This window comes from Theobroma cacao, chromosome 4 (genome assembly GCF_053813885.1).
Source record: "Theobroma cacao isolate CCN51 chromosome 4, ASM5381388v1, whole genome shotgun sequence".
Taxonomy (NCBI): Eukaryota; Viridiplantae; Streptophyta; class Magnoliopsida; order Malvales; family Malvaceae; genus Theobroma; species Theobroma cacao.
In genome coordinates, this window is record NC_142642.1 from 36,332,873 (window position 1) to 36,352,825 (window position 19,953).

The window sequence follows — 19,953 nt, forward strand, 5'->3', positions numbered from 1 at the left end:
ATATGTAAAAAAACCTGTGAAAAAGTTTTAGTCTTTGTTAGGAAAAAAAAAAGAGTATTATGGGATTCAAGTATGCACCACCCAACTAGCAATAAGAATTAGCACTTGCCTTCATTTTTATTTGCTTAGGAATTGGCATTTGGGGATTTTGGGAAGTTGGGATGTGGACCTTGTGCCTTGTGGTGAGGGCCTCCTTTTGCCCCAAAACAGCCAAAACCAAACCTGTTAAGTAATCTTTTTTGGCTTTGGGAAATTCAGAAACTTCAAGGTTGTTTCCATTACTTAAACTTTTAAAGGTACCATTTAATTGCATTCAACTTTAAAACAAGAGTCACTGTGGTTTCAACTTTAAACATCGCCGTCACGCTTAATCAAAATCAAAAACAGCCTTCACCACCTCTTCCAACTCCCCCTCAAATTCCCGTAGTGTAAATTTTGTCATCCTCGTCCCCCAAAATCCCCTCCCAAATTTTCGATTTCATCCATCGCCGACCGTCATATCTTCCTCTCGATAAAACTTCCCTAATTCTCTACCCATTAGGGTTCTTAAGTGGTGATCCAAATAAACCACAATTCGATCAATAAAACCCTGATTCACTTCCTACCCTTTTCAATTCCAATCAAACAAGAAAACCCCAGTTTTTCAGATTTCGAAAAAAAGCTCACCTTTAAAAATCTCACATACTCTTCCGAAATCCAGTCCCAATTTCAATTCAATTAACGCAAAGGAATTATAAAAATTCGCCAATTACCCTTTTCATCTTCAACCAAAATAGCAATAATTAGATAATCAAAATCCCAAATTTATCCTTCCACTGTTGATGGGCACAATTAGCTTTAACAGAGAACTCCCAAAACCCTCAACTTCTTCTTTTCCTTCGTCTTCTTCTTCTTCTACCTCCTCGACGTCTCTAACCGAGACGGTAAATGGGTCCCATCAGTTCAAGATCAGCGGCTACTCCCTTGCCAAAGGCATGGGAGTTGGCAAATACATAGCTTCAGAAACTTTTATGGTTGGTGGCTACGAATGGGCCATTTATTTCTACCCAGATGGCAAGAGTGCTGAGGATAATGCTTCTTACGTTTCGCTTTTTATTGCGCTGGCAAGTGAAGGAACGGATGTAAGGGCGCTTTTTGAGTTGACCCTTTTGGACCAGAGTGGGAAAGGTCATCACAAAGTGCATAGCCATTTTGGGAGGACGCTTGAGAGCGGGCCTTATACGCTTAAGTATCGTGGGAGCATGTGGTGAGTTTTGATGTTTCTTTGCTTTGTGAAAGAACTTTTATTGTTTATATTTTTGTGTTAAAAGATGAATGATGATTGGTGTTGAAATCTTGAAATCAAGTTAAGTTGCTTGCAGGCTTCCTTGCTTAGGTTCTAGAAAGCAAGATATGGAAATTCACATTGAATTTTTATGGTTTGCTTCACCTATAGGAATGATAATCAAAATAAAATTATGTACACTTCAGTCTTTATATTTTGCAGAAAGTAAATGTGCGTTTGGACAGAAAAGCAAGTACTAATATTTTTGAAGAATTAAAAACGCATGAGGTTTTTACCCCTTTTTATTTACCTTCTTATGCAATTTTATCTTCTAAGATTTCCCGCTAGCTTCTTTCCTTTATAGTTGAATCTTGTAAAGGTAGCTTTTGAAATGCAGTTCTGCAGGTTAAATTTCATGGATGTTCCAAGCACATTGGCATTGGCAAGAACCTATGGCTTTTTGGTGTTAACCAAATGTTTGTCAGTGCATTGACCTGTTAATGGTCTGATGTCTGTTTCATTTCTGCAGTGTAGGAAATTTATGGAAATTCTTTGCACAACCAATTAAAAAATTATAAGCAAACTGTCTTCTTCTACTGTGTTATCATGGTCTATGCTTAGTAACTTTGTAGTTGATTTAGATTCATTATTCTTCAGTATATTTTTGTTTGGAAACATCATTAAATGGCTGCCATTGTTCTGTGTTGCAGGGGTTATAAACGCTTTTTCAAAAGAACTCTTATAGAGACGTCGGACTACCTTAGAGATGATTGCCTCTCAATTTGCTGTTGTGTTGGTGTAGTTAAGTCATATACGGAGGGACCTAAAATATTTTCCATTGTGATGCCACCATCTAATCTTGGTCAGCATTTTGGGAGGCTATTACAAAGTGGTAAGGGAGCTGATGTCAAATTTGAAGTTGACGGTGAAATATTTGATGCCCACAAGTTGGTTCTGGCTGCTCGTTCACCTGTATTCAGGGCACAACTATTTGGTCCATTGAAGGATCGTAACACGCAGTGTATTAGAGTAGAAGATATGGAAGCCCCTATTTTTAAGGTTCTCCCTCTCTTTTGGCCTAATCTTGTTTCCATTTTTCTTTTCCCCCCCTTTTCCTGGCTTTTGTGCTTATCTCATAATATTGCTCGAAACTAGATCAAGTTTTCAACAATAATAGATGCTTATGTAGGTGTTGGAGCTTTTCAATTAGCTCGGTTTCTTGGGATAAGTTGTTTCTGTACATTTGCCTGCCCTTCTGTTTTTTTTATTTAGAATGAAGGTGTTGCATATGTTACTTTTCTCTTTCCCTAGTTCTTTTCATAGCTCTGCGGTAGTCCATTCCTATCAAGTCTGATTTGAACGTAAATGGAGAATATGATTAATATCAGCAGTGTAAGAAGCAACAAAACAAGCTTCTATGATAAGCTTTTTCTTCACTTAGCAACTTTTGGCTGTATTTCCATCCTTGTAATCAAGTGTTTCTTGTTACACAATTTATATATAGATGATAGGGTGAAGACTCGTTAGAATGCTACTTGATAGATTCTTACTATGTTTTGTGCATCAAAATTAGGCTTTGTTTTTTCTTCAGCACAAACTGAATGGTAATAGGTGTCAAGAAAGAAAGGTCTGCTTTCATTGATTTAAATGTCTTAAACTAAAATGTGAACTGGGGTAGAGGGAATGGTTTTATGGTATTATCTTTTCTTGTTTCAGGGTTTGGAATCTTGTGTGAGATTTGTCTTGCTGTTGGCATAGCATAATTCTGAAAGTTATTAAACATTAACTTGTTTTATGATTAGAAGCACAATTATTGTGATTACTGATTAGGATCACAATATGATAATTGTGCCCTAAACTATGTTAAAGCAGTTCTTAGTGTTTCTTAAGAACTTATAATCACAACTTGTTTGTTCATCATGAGCATTTTTTGGATGGTATAGCAAGGCCCGTAGGAAGAGGTAGTTCTATTGGTTCTTTTTGTTAGGTGAGTAATTGTGGTGCCATACAGGGGGGGTTTAATACAGGAGTGCACATCTGGATTCTTCTCCTAAGGCGCTGCTCCTGTACACAATTCTTCCTAATCTCGGTTAAGGTTTACTATCTTCTTTGCTTCTTTTCCAACTGCACTGCTCTTTGCATTAGTTTCAACAAGGTCTAGTTGGTATTATCTATTGGAACTAGTGGACTATTATCAAATAAAATTTCAGCTGACGTGCTCCAATGGGATTTCATGATCATATACTTCAAAATGTTTTGACAAAATTTCTCAGCTGTCTGCAGCAGTGCTTCAGCTAGATGCATTGAGGATACTGCCTTTCGATGTGTAAATCCAGCTGTTTATCTTGTAACATCAGCATCAAATGTCCTAAGAGTCAGATATTTCCTCCTCATTAATATCTATTTTAATACCTAAATGTTGCTTAGCGTGCATGGTAGTGGATAAACTACTATGAAACATATCGTAGTAACTGTGAAACTTGATACAGATGACGTCATGGCTTCCTTTTACTTTGGTGAACATGGAGTTGGAATACAGAAGCTGATTTCATTAGCAGGTCCATGCTATGAGATTCCTGCTCTGCTTCCCTTTGCCTTGTCATGAACCGAACTTCCTTTTTTTTCCTTTTTGATTAAACACATTAAATTAGCATTCTGTTATGTTAGATTTTTCTAGGCTTAAAACTTGCTGAACCTTTTGAGAAAATTTCCAAGGTGACTTGGTAACTATTTTGAGTATAACTTGTTATTATCATGGTTGGATGTTTGCAGGCATTACTACATTTTATTTACTGGGATGACCTACCAGATATGGAAGAGCTTGTGGGTTCAACCTCTAAATGGGCTTCTACACTTGTGGCTCAGCATCTGCTGGCCGCTGCTGACCGTTATGCAATTGAGAGACTGAGATTGCTCTGCGAGGCTAAACTTTGTGAGAGTGTTACAATAAACACAGTTGCAACTACATTAGCCTTGGCAGAACAGCACCACTGTTTGCATTTGAAAGCTGTTTGTCTAAAATTCGTTGCATTGCCGGAAAATTTAAGAGGTAGGAACTATGAAAACCAACTCTATTTTGGATTCATTTATAATATGCTTGGAGAATGTCTCTCCAGAACCAGAATGCATAATGGTTTCACTTTATTATGGTGCATATGCTAATTTTACTCTTTTGGCTACTTTCCTAAGTACATTATTCACCAATATGTGGACCATCACATTGTTTTTTGGTGACTAACAAAAAGCATCCATATGGCCTACTTTTGAACTGTTAAAATAGGTAAACATGGCTACTTCACTGCTGCAATTCTATTAATATGCAGAGTGAGATAGATGTTCTGAATTGCTTGAATCTTGAATTAATTGCCACTGATTGAATTTATCTCCTGGAAAAGAAACCCTTTTTTAATTTATTTTATCTGTTCCTGAGAGAGCATGGGGAATGAGCAAATTGTCATTGTATTGTTTTCAGCTGTGATGCAAACAGATGGATTTGAATATCTGAAGGAAAGCTGTCCAACTGTTCTTACTGAGCTGCTGCACTATGTTGCGAGAATTGGGGAGCACTCTGTTATTGCGTGTGGATATCGAAAAGAAACTTCATTTGATGGTTGTGATGTTAATGGCCGACGAGTGAAACCAAGATTACAGTGATTTAGGGAATGACATACAGATATCTTTCGGTCAGTAAGAAAACTAATAAAAGTGTGCTAAGATAGGTTTAATAAAAGTGTGCTAAGATAGGTTTAGGCATTTTTGGGTTGTACTAGCATTTGGTCACTTCTATGAAAAATTTAAGTTTAATGGCTCATTCGGTTGTCATACAAAGTTTTTAAGTTTGTACAGGCCTAGATGCCCCAATTCACGTTTGTATGTAGATTCAGATCTTTGTGATTAGCATATTGAGCAACATTGAAAAGATCAACCATGATATAGAAACCATTTATCTTGGAGATCTCATTTCTGCCATGACCCTGGCACGTGAAATTAGAGGGGTCTGAGGCATCCAATACAGTTAAAGAAAACGATCTGAACATGTTCAACTTTTACTGCTGGCTTAAGGAAAGAGCAAAGCCTTGCTGGCAGTTTCTCCTCCACTTTTTTCACGTAGCCCACTCCCTTCAATTCTTTCCCTCTCACCAAATGAAGCGTTAAAGCCTCAGCCCTTTCTCATGTACGTTGAGCTACATTTCTTCGGCATAAGGTACGTTAAGCCAAAATTACACATTAATAACTTCTTTTGACATAAGTAAGCTTTTCTGTATTTGTTTGTCATCCAAAGTGCATAACCATGGAAATTTGTGACAATAACACAAGCAGCTAAGTGACGGGCACTGCTTAATTTGTAACACATCAGGTTGCAGGATTTCTCCTCAGAAAATACTAGTAACAGCGAAATAAGATTAGTAATACATACAGGAGCCTTACATGCTTCTGCTTCAAGACCAAAGTTTAGAGATCAATCAACTTATTTTCTTAATCAAAATGCATGTTCAAGTTAAAGATATAAATAACAGCCCTTCTTTCAGATACAAAAAGGTGAGTGAAAGGATACAAGAAGGAAATCATCATAGAGTTGAGGCCCAAGTTGGGGGGGAAAGGGTATTACCTCAACTTAATAAAGAATGAGAACATAAGCAGAACTAACTCCACTATCCTTTCCTCGATTCTCTGACTTCACGTATCTTATAGCTTGTCATTGATCTGGACCACAAAACCATGAGGTGAAGGATAGTAGGCACCATTTAATCTATTCTTTCAAATTAGTGGTATAAATTACAACTCATAGCTAAACTTGTAGATTGTCTGGTCTTCTTTAACCAGCCCTGCTGGAGCACGGATAATATAGCTTCACCCATGACTCCTAGTTGTGGGAAGACCAATGCAAGATTAAACTCTCACCGCCATTAAGTTAGCCTTTGGCAGTTGATATTAGGTCAATACCACTGACTTCCGGATCCACCTTGAGCAGCAGCAACTTTCCTAGCCATGTACTGGGGCTTTGGCTGCAACCCATTTGAGCCTTCAACTACTTCATCTTCTCCCCTATCATTTTTACACACTGGATTTCTTCGGGGATATGAACAGTTTGTGGCAGTGTATTGAGTTGGAACAGTTGGATTTCGGACCGTTCTTCGCGGTTCAAGAGTCTCAGCCACTGCTGCTGCCCCACAATTGTTGTAACGCAATACTGATCCAACTACTTTCCCAGGCCTGGCAGCTCCTGCTGCATTCATTATGATAAGTTGTTAGCGTACAATAGTACAACTAAGAGCATATGCAGTTATTGAGAGATGGTCCAGTAGCGAGATGAGCAATTAATATATTACAAACATAGAAGTCCATGGCAGCTGCTCCTGTAGGATATTACTTTCTTCCTGTCATTTTAAGCATGTACTTGTACTTGCATAATAAACAGTTAAATATGACATGCTCATAACCCCTGGTTTTGTGGATCTCAAAGAAATAAGCCACCGTCTAACTTGCCAGACAAATAAATTACACTCGTAACATCAAAGTCTAAACACATTATGGTTTTGACCACACTACATGCACATGTTGAAAATCAAATAATTCATTCTTACTATTTTGCTAAGTTGCATTGAAAAGTTAATCCGGTAAGTATATCTACCCAGAGATTTAGATGAAATAAAGATAAGATGGCCTCTAAATGAGAAGCAAGACGGTGCTTGTAATCATTTACCAATATCAGTGAGACACAAGCATAGCAATAAATATTGAGGAGCCGGGGATACAAACTTAGAGAAAAAGACATATATAAACAGCCTGCTGAAAATGATTTGGGGAATGATATCACCAATCTGTATCTATTTGAGAAAAACATTCATACCTTGAATGCTTTGAGGAACTTGAAGAGGAAGCCTTGACATGGGGATCCCACAGCTCCTCTCTGTATGGGGTTTCTCAGTCTCCTTGATAGAACATTTAGATAAGTTATCCGTTACATCTGTTGAATTTTGTACTGAATTATCAGAATATAATACACATGGCCTGCATGCACATATTTCATCAGGGTACTAGTCAGTAAAAATATAGACAAGATGGCATAATGGTGAAAGTGTATAATTTCGATACCTGGGAGACAACCCAGGATTTGGCAAGCAGCATGCCATATAAATGTTGATAATAAAAGTACCTTGGCAAAGATGCATGCTGTCTCTCAAGAGGAGCTGCAGTTGTACCATTTCCATAATGCTCCTCAAGGAAAGCAAACTGCTTCTTGAAATGGTCAACAGCACTGCATTAAGAAATACACATGAATAACAGCCTCTAAGTTAGGAGCTTTCAGACTGGCAACTCAAACAGAATAAGAGGTCTGAGAAATCTTGAGGCAACATTTTGGAGCTAGGTTCATTAAATCAACACAGCACAAAGTCTCTGAATTCAATTAACTCCGATTTCTAGCATTCAAACAGCCAAATGTACAGCAATATTTACATAAGTAGTTATTGCAAAGGCAGGAAGTCTATTGATTCCATAACATGGATGGCATACTTACAGCTTCATCCAAATGAGTGGAATCAACTACCATTAATGGAGGTTTTGTATTCATTTCGCACATATAATGCTTAGAGTAAAATTTGGAAGAAAAGCAACAAACTATAGATGAGCACCAAAAGCCCCAGGCAGAAGTCCATTGATTACAGATTTAAATAGCACACACTTACAGCTTCATCGGAATGAATTGAATCAGCAACCAGTAATGAATGTTTCGTATTCATTTCCATACATGTAATGGCTAAAGTTCTCTTTTGAAGACAACTAATATCAAGGAAAAAAAATCCTCTCAACACTAAAGGACACAGGAAAGACAGCATTCATAGCAGAACCAATAAATAAAGGCTGGTTGGAAAAAAAATCAAGGACGGAACTCAAAATTGAATTATGGTTTGATATGATGACATATAGTTAAAATGTCAGAAAAATAATTTAAAACAATACCTTGGATACATGAAGCCAGTTGGCTCTGATCCTTCCAAATACTCTTTCAACATTTTAGGATGGTACTCAAGAATTTCACGGTATATGAGCTCCCTTACATCTTCCTTCGTAATCCTACGTCTCTCAAACTCAAATTCCATCTTGGTAACTGGTTGAGCAGAAGGCTCTCTTTCAACTTTGGCCAAGCCCTTAAAATATGGATCAGCAAGGGCCTGGCAGCAAACAAAAAGATATCCATGTTAGAAGGAGACTATGCATTGTAAAAACGCAGATGAAAAGTCACAAACAAACCTCTTCAGCAGTAGGTCGATCCTTGGGTTCAAACGCAAGCATTCTTTCCAACAAACGAAGTGCAAGAGGATCTGCATTAGGGAACTTATGAGAGAATGGAATGGGCTTTTTCTTTCGCATGCTGCTCAAGTATCTCCGAGCTTTCTCATTGCGTACCTGCTCATATGATATCCACATTTTAGCAAAGAACAACCGATTCTCAATGGCTGACTTAAAATAAACACTATAAACAAATCCAAATGGAGGCAACAAGTGCATAACAGCAAACATACCCTAGCAATGGCTTCAGCAGAGGGTGTTCCCAAAAGATCAGTCATCAGATCCAATTGATGGACAACATTTTTTCCAGGAAAAAGAGGTTTCCCAGTTAAAAGTTCTGCAAAGATGCACCCAATGCTCCATATATCTATTGCTGGGGTATACTGAATATAGAAAGAACAGTAAAATTAAAAATGAACATAAGCATACAAGTTTGTGAACACCTTTAAACAGAGTAAGATGCTGTTTACTGGTAACAGACACTTGAAATGTGCAACTAGAGAAATAAAATAAGAGGAAAACATCCGTACGGTTGAAGCATCAGCTGCAGGCCAACTACTGTTCGTTGCATAAATAATTTTAAAACCATGTCTTCAGCTAAAGTGAGTAGTCAGACTGCCAAATTGTGCTTTCATGGGAAACAGACAGACACACACAAACACACCCTTATGTATTCACTGGAAAGTAATTACTATAGCAAGGACTACATTTTGTGTCTTTGGCTGAAGTTCCTTTACAAAGTCAACAGAATATGGTGAGATATGCATATCTTAGAGATATCCAAAAGTGCTTTCCTGCCAGGCTGCATGAGCTATTGATCAGAGAACTGCTCATCTTACAAACAAGAGGTGCCAAAAACCTATCTCAATGCGGCAACAATACTAAGAGGGGAAGGAAGTGAACTCCCATTTAACAAATTGCAAAAAAAAAATCTCACATCAAACAACCAGAAAAAGAATCGTGATAAAAGAGAAAAGAGTAAGCTACTTTCAATCAAATAAATGCACTAATAATTTTTGCACCTTTGAGAAAAAGGATCCACACAATTCAGGAGCCCTATACCATCTTGTTGCAACGTAGTCCTGAGAAAGGAAGCAGCGAAAAATATTCAATTATGAACCAAGAAACAAACTTCTGCAAGCTATAAATAAATTATTTCCTGACTGAAGCATCATGTAGAGAAAACTTACCGTCCAGAATATGGCAGTGGGCGTATCATTAAAAGCTACTCTTGCAAGACCAAAGTCACAGATCTTCAGTTTGCAGTCAGCATTGGCTAAGATATTTTTGGGCTTCAGATCCCGGTGAAAAACATTTGCTAAAAAATGTTAAAAAAAAAAAAAGAACCATCAGAAATGGAACAATCAACAAGAACTTGAAATTGCATCAATACGAATAACTTTCAAAATGTTATCTATGTTCAAACAAGTGGATTAAGTCACATTCTATAGTTGACACTATTACAAGAGAATAACCTGTGTGAATGTATTTGAGGCCTCGAAGAAGCTGATAAAGAAAAAACTGGTAGTGTTCTGGGGTCAAATCATCATTTGCTTTGATAACCTGGTGTAAATCAGATTCCATAAGTTCAAATACTACATATATATCTTTAAATTCCCTTCTTGAAGGAGGCAACAAGATGTGCTTGATCTCAACAATGTCTGGATGACGTAGGAGCCTGAGAAGTTTAATCTCTCGGAGGATCCGGGTGGCATCAGATACATGTTCAAAGATATCATTGATTTTCTTAATTGCAACCTTTTCTCCAGTATGTGTGTCATATGCAGAACAAACAACACCATAGCTTCCTTTACCAATTACTTCCTCTATTCTGTACCTGCTCCCCTCACCATATTCGGTGAAAAAATCTACATCCACAGCTGACTGCATTGCAAAGGTAAAGCAGACTGTATTGTCAACATTACAACCAAGGTTTACATCTTATAAATAACAGGTTTCACATAAAATACAAAAAATGAAGGTTCAACAGTGTGTATGCCAACCCAGCGGGACTACAACTGATAAACATGACTACTAACTTAATTGAGAATGAGAGTATAATTAATAATTCCACACACCTAGACCTTTGGAAATCAATTAAGGCCATATGATACTCAATTTGGGGCACAAAAACACTAAGTGTCATCTCTCTTAAAACGTGCGTAACTTTATCCCAAGTGGATTAGATAAAGGTATGTTGCAATTACTTCCTCTATGCCATATACCAAACACAATGAATAAATCAAAAGTCCAAAACAAAAACAAGGAAAATTAATGTCAGAAGATTTCCCTAGATAAAGTAAAATTGACACAGTCAGGCAGAGAGCAGCAGAAATTAATGCAAAAACAATAGAACTGAATCAAGCACAATATGGACATGATGGTTTATTGCAAGGTACATAAAAATTATTCGCTTACAAGAAATTTTGTTTCTACACCGAGGCAACTTCAAGAACTTAGATAACCAGAAGCAAATACACAGATAAATAAAATGATACTAAAATATATAACTTTTGGTAGTCAGCATCCAGAGCACTAAACAAAGTAACCTACCACCATAAGTGGTGCCTCCAACATCAACAACAATAACAGCACTCCTAAGCTACCTATAACATCCAAAATAAAACAGAAAGACAAGCGACTATCAGTTTACAAAACGGCATTGCTCTAGTGGGACATCCCATAAACCAGCAAACTTCGGACAGAAACGTGTGGCTTAGAAGATGAGACAAGAAACATGACAAGCTGTTCTTTCCCATCCAAATACAGAGCTACACCGACGATGGAAACAACAATCAACACAACTTAATGTAGAGAAACTATAAGGATCATAACAGATTCATTGACTAATTATCCAGCAAGCCAGATATACTTGATTCCAATTAACATAAAACAGGATACTATTCAAAAACAAAATCATATCTCACTTGTTTAGATCTTAAATAAACTTATATTCATACAAGTAAATATAAAAACTTAAAAAGTTACCTTTCTTCTCTGATCAGGCTGCATCTTAGCATAAAAACCTTGGAAAGAAAACAAGTGGCAAGAGCATCTAACAGGAAGCGACGAAAGTAAAAGGAGAAACGGATTTGACTTTGCACTTAAAACCCAAATAAAAAGATCACAGAAAAAAAAAATTCAGTAATGCCAAAGACCAAATTCCCACAAAAATAGAATTACCCAGACTACAAAACTGTTCAAAAAAGGAAACACTTTCACCAAAATATCAAGATCAACAACCAAAACAGCCTTATTAGAAATCCCAAAGAAAGTGGTTTGAAATCAAAAGTTTAAGTTCAAAAGCTAAAGCCAATGCTAGTTAGTTCAAGTTTTGAGGCTAAGGTTAACAACTTTTTGATAATAACATAGAAAAAAGAAATTGAAAAACAGAAATTTTGATTCTTTTCTCGATAGCAATAAATACAATAAGGCCTAAAGATTTTGGCGGATGAGCCTAAAAAAATTGAGCTGGAAAATGAGAGTCTCTTGGAGAATCTAAATAAGGCGATTAACACTATAAAAACAGGGAAACATTAAATTATTATGCTTAGAGAAGGTACGTAAAGATTGGGTTTTTCTTGTTTATTTTGTAGAGTGGAATAAAAAGGCGTCTTGGGTTTGTGGAAATGCTTTTGGATCTTCAAGTGAAAGCAGAACAAAAGGGACGGAAGAGCAAATGGAAATCAAAGAGCGGTGTGCTTCAAGTTGGAGGCTTTTTGTGTGTGAGAAAGAGAAGGGCCCAAATGGAATTATTTAATTTCAAAATTAATAATTAAAGCAATTTAAAGTGGGATTGAAAAGGATAACATAATCATTTTTATATTGAAATGACATTTTTGCCACTCAACTTGGGCCATATTCCATATTTTGTTGGGATAATAATTAATGTTCTTTCTCTGTAATTAGTATGGTACACTTTAGTGAATATTGACTGATTTTTAACTTAATCTTTTCACCCAAAAGAATTAAGTAATTTGTTAAATAGTTAACAGTCTGATTAGTTGGTGGGTAATGATAAAGCTGAAAAATAGTTCAATGGGGCATAAAATGGGCATGGGCAATCTTGCATTAACTAAATTCTCATACTTTAAGTAACTAAAAATTGATTAGTAAAAGTCCCAAACATTCCCCTTTTTCACCCTAATTTGGATTGATTGTATAGGGAAAGCAACTTAGGAGGACTTCAAATTTAGGGTTTATACCATTAAAAGAAAATTCAGCTCTAACATTCTCTCTTTTCTTCTTTAATTACTTCATAATTTGTTGTTTATTACATGGACCGATAACTTTATCAATGATAAAATAAATGATTTAGGTATTGTTTGATAAATCAAAAAAATTAAATATTAAATTTTCAATGTTGAAAAATTTAATTGTTCCTAAAAACTCGTTTGGTATTTTACTGAAAATTAAATACTAAATAAAGTTTTCGTTGAAATTTTTTTAAGTCTTTTGCATAATAATGTTAAACTGAAAGAATATAAAGTTGATGTAATTAAATGATAAAATTTTTCTAAAATTATACCAAAGTAGCATTTAATTGTTTATCAAACACACTCTTAGTAAGTAAATTAAAAACCAATAAACCATGATTTGATATAAGGAGAATTAAAACAAGTTTTGCTTATTGGACTGATATTGTCTTTTGTATTTTTATTGTCATTGTGGTTACTGATTTCCATGCCAAAAACCATGAGCTAGTGCCACGATTAATACACCTTTTTCCTTATTGGATTGTTATTGTAATTGCCATGCTAAGCCCAGTCTCTAAGTTAGACCACGTGCTATGTTTTGCCCACCCAATTGCATGACATGATGCCTACAGCTCAACGCCTCTCATGATCCCAACAAAATTTATTTCATTGGTCCGAGGAAATTAACCCAATTCTTTACATTTCTTTTTATTATTTGATTTTCTTTCGTACGATGTGAAAGGAGACAGCTCTCTTTCATATTATGAATTTTATTTAATTTTAGTAAGATACAATTGTTGAAAAAAGAAATCGAATTTGGTTATTTACAGTAATTCAAAATTTTAACAGATTACGAACTATTAATACTACGTAAGCTTATAAATTAATTTCAGGAATCACATTACAATTAGAATAAGGATTATTAGCATGACAAATGCAAAGCGATGAATTTTTATAATCTTAAAAACAATGTACCAAGAACAAGAAAGGCCACATCCAAAATTCAATGGGATTCCATGGTTGCATGTGCATCACATGGGGCTTTTGAATGAGTGGAATCTTTTGATTCAAATTGTAATGTTGCTATAGGTAGCCCAATATACTGTCCCCAAGTTAATATTATGTGGCATGATGCAATGATTGTCCTATGTTCTAATGTCATAAAGCCTGCCATTAATGAATTAGCCTAAAGTCAACTTTTTCAATCTCTTTACACTGCCTTCATCCCCATATCCATTTCTATTAGAGATATTAGTTATATAAAGGCAATTAATTTTGTAAAATATTAAGGTTTAATTTTGGTAGAACATGAACAAACTAACAGCTTAGTAACTTCTAAGAGGTGGGCAAGTTATCTTATTCTATGATTTATATGTCATGAGTTACAACTTTGGTACATGCTTTAGAAAGGTCTATGAATATTTGAGCACCATGCATACATAAATGATGAACATATATATTTTTTAATATAAGACATACCACATAATAAAAACATATTTAATTAATGTATATTGGTGAACTGTGATGTTAGTTTGCAATTTTCCTTACAGCCAAACAGATGGTGCTCAATAAATAATTATTAGAAACAACTATATAATAAATAATAACAAATTTTTATTTTTTTAAAATCGAACTCAACATGCACAAATGTAATAATAATCTTCGTTAAGGGTTTCGTTTGTTTCTATTTCCTAGTAAAATTTTTTTCCGATAAAATATTAAAATTAAGCTATGCATATATTTTAAAAGGGTTTTTGAAACATTGTTTTAGTTTGTTCATTATTGAAGTAATAGCATATGATTCGATATAAGCATATAAGATTTATACATTGATCATATATTAAATATAAATATTTTATTTTATGTTACGAAATTTACATTTAAAAATAAATTTATGATATTCCAAAGCGGTATAGTTTCTGAATATTGGGTTAAGTATATAACCTTTCTTTTAAAAAACATTTTTTATTATGAAATAATAAATGTATAACCTTGATTTGTTAAAAAAAACAAATAGTACAAATATCTAAAAAATAAGAAAAAATAATGTTTAATAAAATGGCATTAGTTGTAATTATTTTTTAAAACAAGGGCAAGAGAAAGAAAAAAAAGTAGAAAAATGCAAAGTGATTCAGAAATAGATAAAAAACACCTAGCCAGAAAAAGAAAAAGAAAAGGCAATTATATAGCACCACAGACTTAAAAAAATTCGACAGGTGGCCAAGTCCACGCGCTTTCCCCTTGATGTTGAGCTACGTGTGTGGGACCCAAAAGTGACAGCCAGCTGCAGTACGTTGAATCGGTGACCGAGCGTGTTCGCCACCCGCCAACACATGCTCCATCTCCCCCCCCCCCCTACGGGGGCCTGTGACTATCGGACAAGTACAAGAAAGTTTGTGTCGCTTGGACACTTTGCACAAGATCCATACATATATGAGTTAGTGTCACATCTAATTTAATACTATCAGATACTTTCTTATTAGATAATTTTTGACAATAATATTCCTTTCATACATCAAGATAACATAAGATAGCAATTAATAACCTTAATTCTTTTCAAATTAATTCAATATGAACATAATGTATATTTATAATACCTTGAGTGAACTTCAATGTAATGTATCTAGAGTGAAGTTCAATGTTATAGTCATTTTGCTATTTTGGATTGAACCAAACACTAAAGCCTTTATCGAAAGATCAAAATTTGTAACTAAGGTTTTTGTTTATTCTCCCATTTGAGAAGAAAAAGAATATAAGAGAACAAAAATTCAAACTTCGAAATTTAAATAGAGATAGAAATCATTAAATTAAACTTTATTTATAATTAAAATGATATGATAGATTTAAAAAAAGTCATTAGACAAATTTTTTGATAGATGTAAACACACACAAAATCGACCGCCCTACCTCAATACAGATGATACACTAAGATAAAAGATCATCCAAAAAGATATTTAAACAAAAATTTTTCTATTTTCTTCGTCTCAAATTATCCTAACAAGGCTCAAGAGAATAGAGAAAAAATGAGATTTACAATAGCTAATAGAGGCTTACACAAGATATGAATTTATCCCAAAAGCTCTGCATATCATCCCTGAAAGATTCCAAAGAGATTATGTACCCAAAAGAATAAAATGATTGCAAGGACTACATCCATCTCCAAAAGAAAGATGCTCCAATCTTCACCAACCAGTAGCAGCTTTTCTTCGCAGTTTTCCTCGAAAGCATTATTCTAACATTTGCATAATGTTGAATCATGCATTTGCAATTTTGGAGTAGAGTGGTTTTCTAAGTTAAAGCCTCTTTCTTCTTCTTTTTTTACCAAATAGGAGATCGATATTAAACTTTCCTGTGCTGTTCAAAAGCTTTACTTGGGGTTAACCCAAGTGGTAAGTGGATGGGATTTGGTTACAAATTTCAATTATTTTACTTCACCATTCACCATCGAAATCAATTGATCTTGTGTTGTTGGGGGGAATAATCATGAAGAAAATCCTTTTCCTTTTCAGAAGACACCACTCACTCACTCACTCACTCACTCACCAGTCTTTGCTTTCAAGTGAGTTCACAGCTCTCTCCCACTACTTGTTCTTCTTTAAATCTTCCTTCAATTATTGAATGAAAATCTTTCAGCAGAGAAACATGGTTTTATTCTACTATGTTCTGCTTTTTTCCTGAACCAAATTACTCTTTACAGTAGTTCAAGTCCAGCTAAATTATTAGTCAAGGATACAATAATTCTGTTTTGGATTTATTCCAAGTCGCATCCCAACATTCAGGACCTTATCTTTAACTGCTCCCAAATTACAGGAATATGCCCAATCACTCCTCCACCCCTAGTGGTGAGTCCACTCCTCCACCCCCACTCTCCCAAATTCCACCAATGATCAATTCACAAAAAGGAGGAATATGATAAATACTATATATATATATATATCCTTTTACCTGATATTTTGAGAATCTAATTTTTTTCTGTGTTTATTGTCATATATTAAACAAATTCAAGAGTAAGTGTCAGATATGAATATGATTGCTAATTTTCCTTGTATTTGGAATATCAAAGACTACTATATTTGTTATCACTTTAAGGTATCAAATAAGTTTGAAGTTTACTCAATGGTGATATGAGAATAGACTGTTGTGATAGAGAAATCGTATTAATCATTTTGTCTTGTGGCATACGGATAGAGGCTAGAGGAGATTTTTGGGTCCTTTTATGATAAACAATTAATGGGACGTAGTCAAATATTGATTCAATAATCTTTTTAGAGACAAACATAAGGAGCAAAAGCAAATCATACTCGCCTCATCCATTTCATTTCAACTTTGTTAAAACGTCAAAGCAAACCAGAATCCTACGGTAAGGGCTCCTTCACATTCACAGCCCACCCCCCCCCCCCCCCCCCCCCCCCCCACCTCCCTCCTGTTTTTTTCCCTCTAAATAATTGGCCCGAGACTGAATAGCGAGAATTAGGCCTTAATTGATAACGACAAGGAACATGGTATGATAATTTCATGATCATACATGGTCAACAAAGAAATTAAAATATCACATCACAATCACGAAAAAAGATAAGCAAAAGTTGCCTTATGAAAGTGAGCTCTGCTCTGCCATTAATTTAGAGTTATATAGTGTGAAAGTTTGGATGTACACCAATCACGGGGCTTTTATTTTATTTTGTGAGAATATATTTGACTTTGTTATTATGTTTATACGTGTGCCTGGCTTTGTTTCATGCAATGGATTACGGCCACGGGTGGGAGCCGAGGAGGAAATCTAGCACTATTCACCATGCAAATTGAACGAAGGGAAAGTTTAATGAGTTAGCGGCCTTGATGATTGTTGCGGGCTGTCCTCATGGGCCATGCCGTGCCAACTTCGATTGGCACGGCCCATCCCGTCTTAATTTTTTTTTTTACAGCGATATGCCGACTATTTGCCATCAATTAATTTGTTTTATTTAAGAAATATGGGAAAAAAAAGAAGAGAAAATTAGCGATGGGTTGGAGCCAACAAATTACAAGTCGACATGTGTGCACACCGACCTCATATTCACCAAAATAATTAAGTATTTTGATAGGTAAAATTCCAAACATATTTTCCATGTGCAAATGTGGCTTTGCCTTTTTCATATGTTAATAATTGAAGCAAAGCAAAGCAACAGCATCATAATTCATGGACCACTTGCGTAATTCCTATGCGCTCCATCTGGGAGTTTTGGTTTGTGATGGACTTCTAAATGCAAATTGATTATTTGGGAATCGTTCCTAAGTCGTTAAGTTTGGATTTGACTGAAATCCACCACAGATTTTCATTACTATATAATAAACATTTTATTTTTTTAAAAGAAAGATGAATATTTTTTTAGTTCATCAATATCAATGCCCTGTCAGCGATTTTACATAATATATTGTAATTACTATCCACAATATTGCTTAAAGTATGAAAGATGAACTTCATTAAAAATTTTATCATGAAAAAACCCAATGAGATAAAAATTATGGTAAGGAAAAAAGAATACTCAAGTTAATCATGCATTACAAATAACCAAATCTAAGTCCACACACTTTTTAATTAATTGATCAAAAAGGCATATTTGATCACACAATCCCTAATTGGATTTGGTATGAGAGAAACATCCCTCCATATAGACTGATCTATTGGCATATCCGTAGCAAACCTTGCTACCATATGAGCCACCATGTTGATTTTCCTATGCACATGCTTAACAATTTGTGTTGCCATCCCTTTTGTAAAAAATCACAATCCTCTACTAATAAATCTAAAGCCTTTTTTAAAATTTTTAGTTGAAATCCATCCAGCCACCATGAGGTTGTCGACTTCTATCTCATCAAGCATAATATTACTTTCTAGACATATCATCACCACTCATGTAATAGCCTTAAATTCCGCATCATAAACACAAGAGTTGTGTATCATTCTTTTTGCACTCATGAGTACCACGCCTCTAGTAGAGTTTCTAACCATAAAATGGCAGCCAGTTTCTAACCATAAAATTGCAGCCATTATGACTTCACCATCCCTTACAAATAAAGCAGCATCTGAGTTCAACTTTAGGCCATTCGATCTAATCCAAGGTGTCCACAACTTAGCATTTATATGTTGCATACTATGGGTAAAACAATTGGCCTCCCTATATTGCCAGCACATGGTCAAGTCCATATTCATGACTTTGCCTGGTTCCCTCTTTTTGTCCTTGAGGATCAACAAGTTTCAAGCTTTCCATATTGCCTATAAAACATAAAGAATTTCTTCTATATTCTCTTAACCGATTTGATCACATAGGAAACAAATCCATTGAAATAAAATCTGAAACTAAATTCCAACATCTCTAAATCCCCATCTCGAAGCCAACCACATTGCTTGAGCATATTGACAATTGCATAGACAGTGAAAATTAGTCTCTGGATCAACATGTAAAAGGAGAACAATTATGATCTAATTATGTGCCGCCATGTGGACTTGATAATGTCATAACTATGTAATTAATTATAAAATAATTAATTTATTAGTTGGATCATTTCAAAGATACATAGTTGCACCAATTCACCAATATGTCATATATTTATCCCTTGAGATAATTTGAAAATAATATTTAAATTGGAGCAATCAAAATTTAATTATTGGTCATCCAATTTGTCTCTAATTAATAAGGATAATTTAGAGATAATATTCATATTTTTGACCAATCAAAATTTAGTTATTGATCATCCAATTTGTCTCTAAATAAATCAAGGTAATTTAAAGATAATATTAACATTTTTGACCAATCAAAATTTAATTATTGATCATTTAATTTATCTATAATAATTATGTTAATTTAGAGATAAAAATCGAATTTAATTATGTAATTTTTTAAAAATAAATTAATATAATTTAAAGATAATACTTAACTTCTACCAATCAAAATTTAAAGACTCAAAGTACAGTTAATCAAAAGAATTTCAATAAGTTATAATAATTTATCTCTAATTAAATTAAAATAACTTAAAGATAATTTAAAAAGGGTACATTTTCATCAAAGTCTCTCACCTAACATTATAAATAAGAGCTCTTCCAAGCCGTTTGCATTTATTCGGAGGTATTCGAAAATTTAGAACATTTTAGATATCAATAAAATAAAAGACTTTTGAAGTGAAGATATCTAGCTGCATTGAAGTTCGTGATCAAAAGCTAAC

The 19,953-nt window shown here is 34.7% G+C and overlaps 2 protein-coding genes across 4 annotated transcripts; one reads left to right on the forward strand and one right to left on the reverse strand.

Annotated features, from left to right (window-relative positions):
* The first annotated feature begins 248 nt into the window (after positions 1-248).
* LOC18602870 (BTB/POZ and MATH domain-containing protein 2-like) lies at positions 249-5,217 on the forward strand. The gene is made up of 4 exons (XM_007034509.3): positions 249-1,246; positions 1,975-2,323; positions 4,037-4,313; positions 4,737-5,217. Exons 1-4 carry the CDS (start codon positions 822-824, stop codon positions 4,916-4,918), a joined length of 1,233 nt encoding a protein of 410 aa, XP_007034571.1. The 5' UTR covers positions 249-821; the 3' UTR covers positions 4,919-5,217.
* A 498-nt stretch (positions 5,218-5,715) lies between these two features.
* Positions 5,716-12,284, reverse strand: MPK16 (mitogen-activated protein kinase 16). Of its 3 annotated transcripts, XM_007034511.3 has the most exons (11): positions 11,546-12,277; positions 11,111-11,163; positions 10,033-10,441; positions 9,748-9,875; positions 9,580-9,639; positions 8,791-8,940; positions 8,519-8,674; positions 8,228-8,439; positions 7,422-7,523; positions 7,116-7,276; positions 5,716-6,491 (listed from the first exon to the last, which is right to left on the reverse strand). In XM_007034511.3, exons 2-11 carry the CDS (start codon positions 11,132-11,134, stop codon positions 6,202-6,204), a joined length of 1,692 nt encoding a protein of 563 aa, XP_007034573.2. In that variant the 5' UTR covers positions 11,135-11,163; positions 11,546-12,277; the 3' UTR covers positions 5,716-6,201. The 3 variants fall into 3 exon arrangements, with proteins under 3 accessions (XP_007034573.2, XP_017974885.1, XP_007034572.1); XM_018119396.2 differs by lacking the exon at positions 11,111-11,163 and having other exon boundaries at positions 5,716-6,488; positions 11,546-12,284; XM_007034510.3 differs by lacking the exon at positions 11,111-11,163 and having other exon boundaries at positions 11,546-12,280.
* Positions 12,285-19,953: the final 7,669 nt, after the last annotated feature.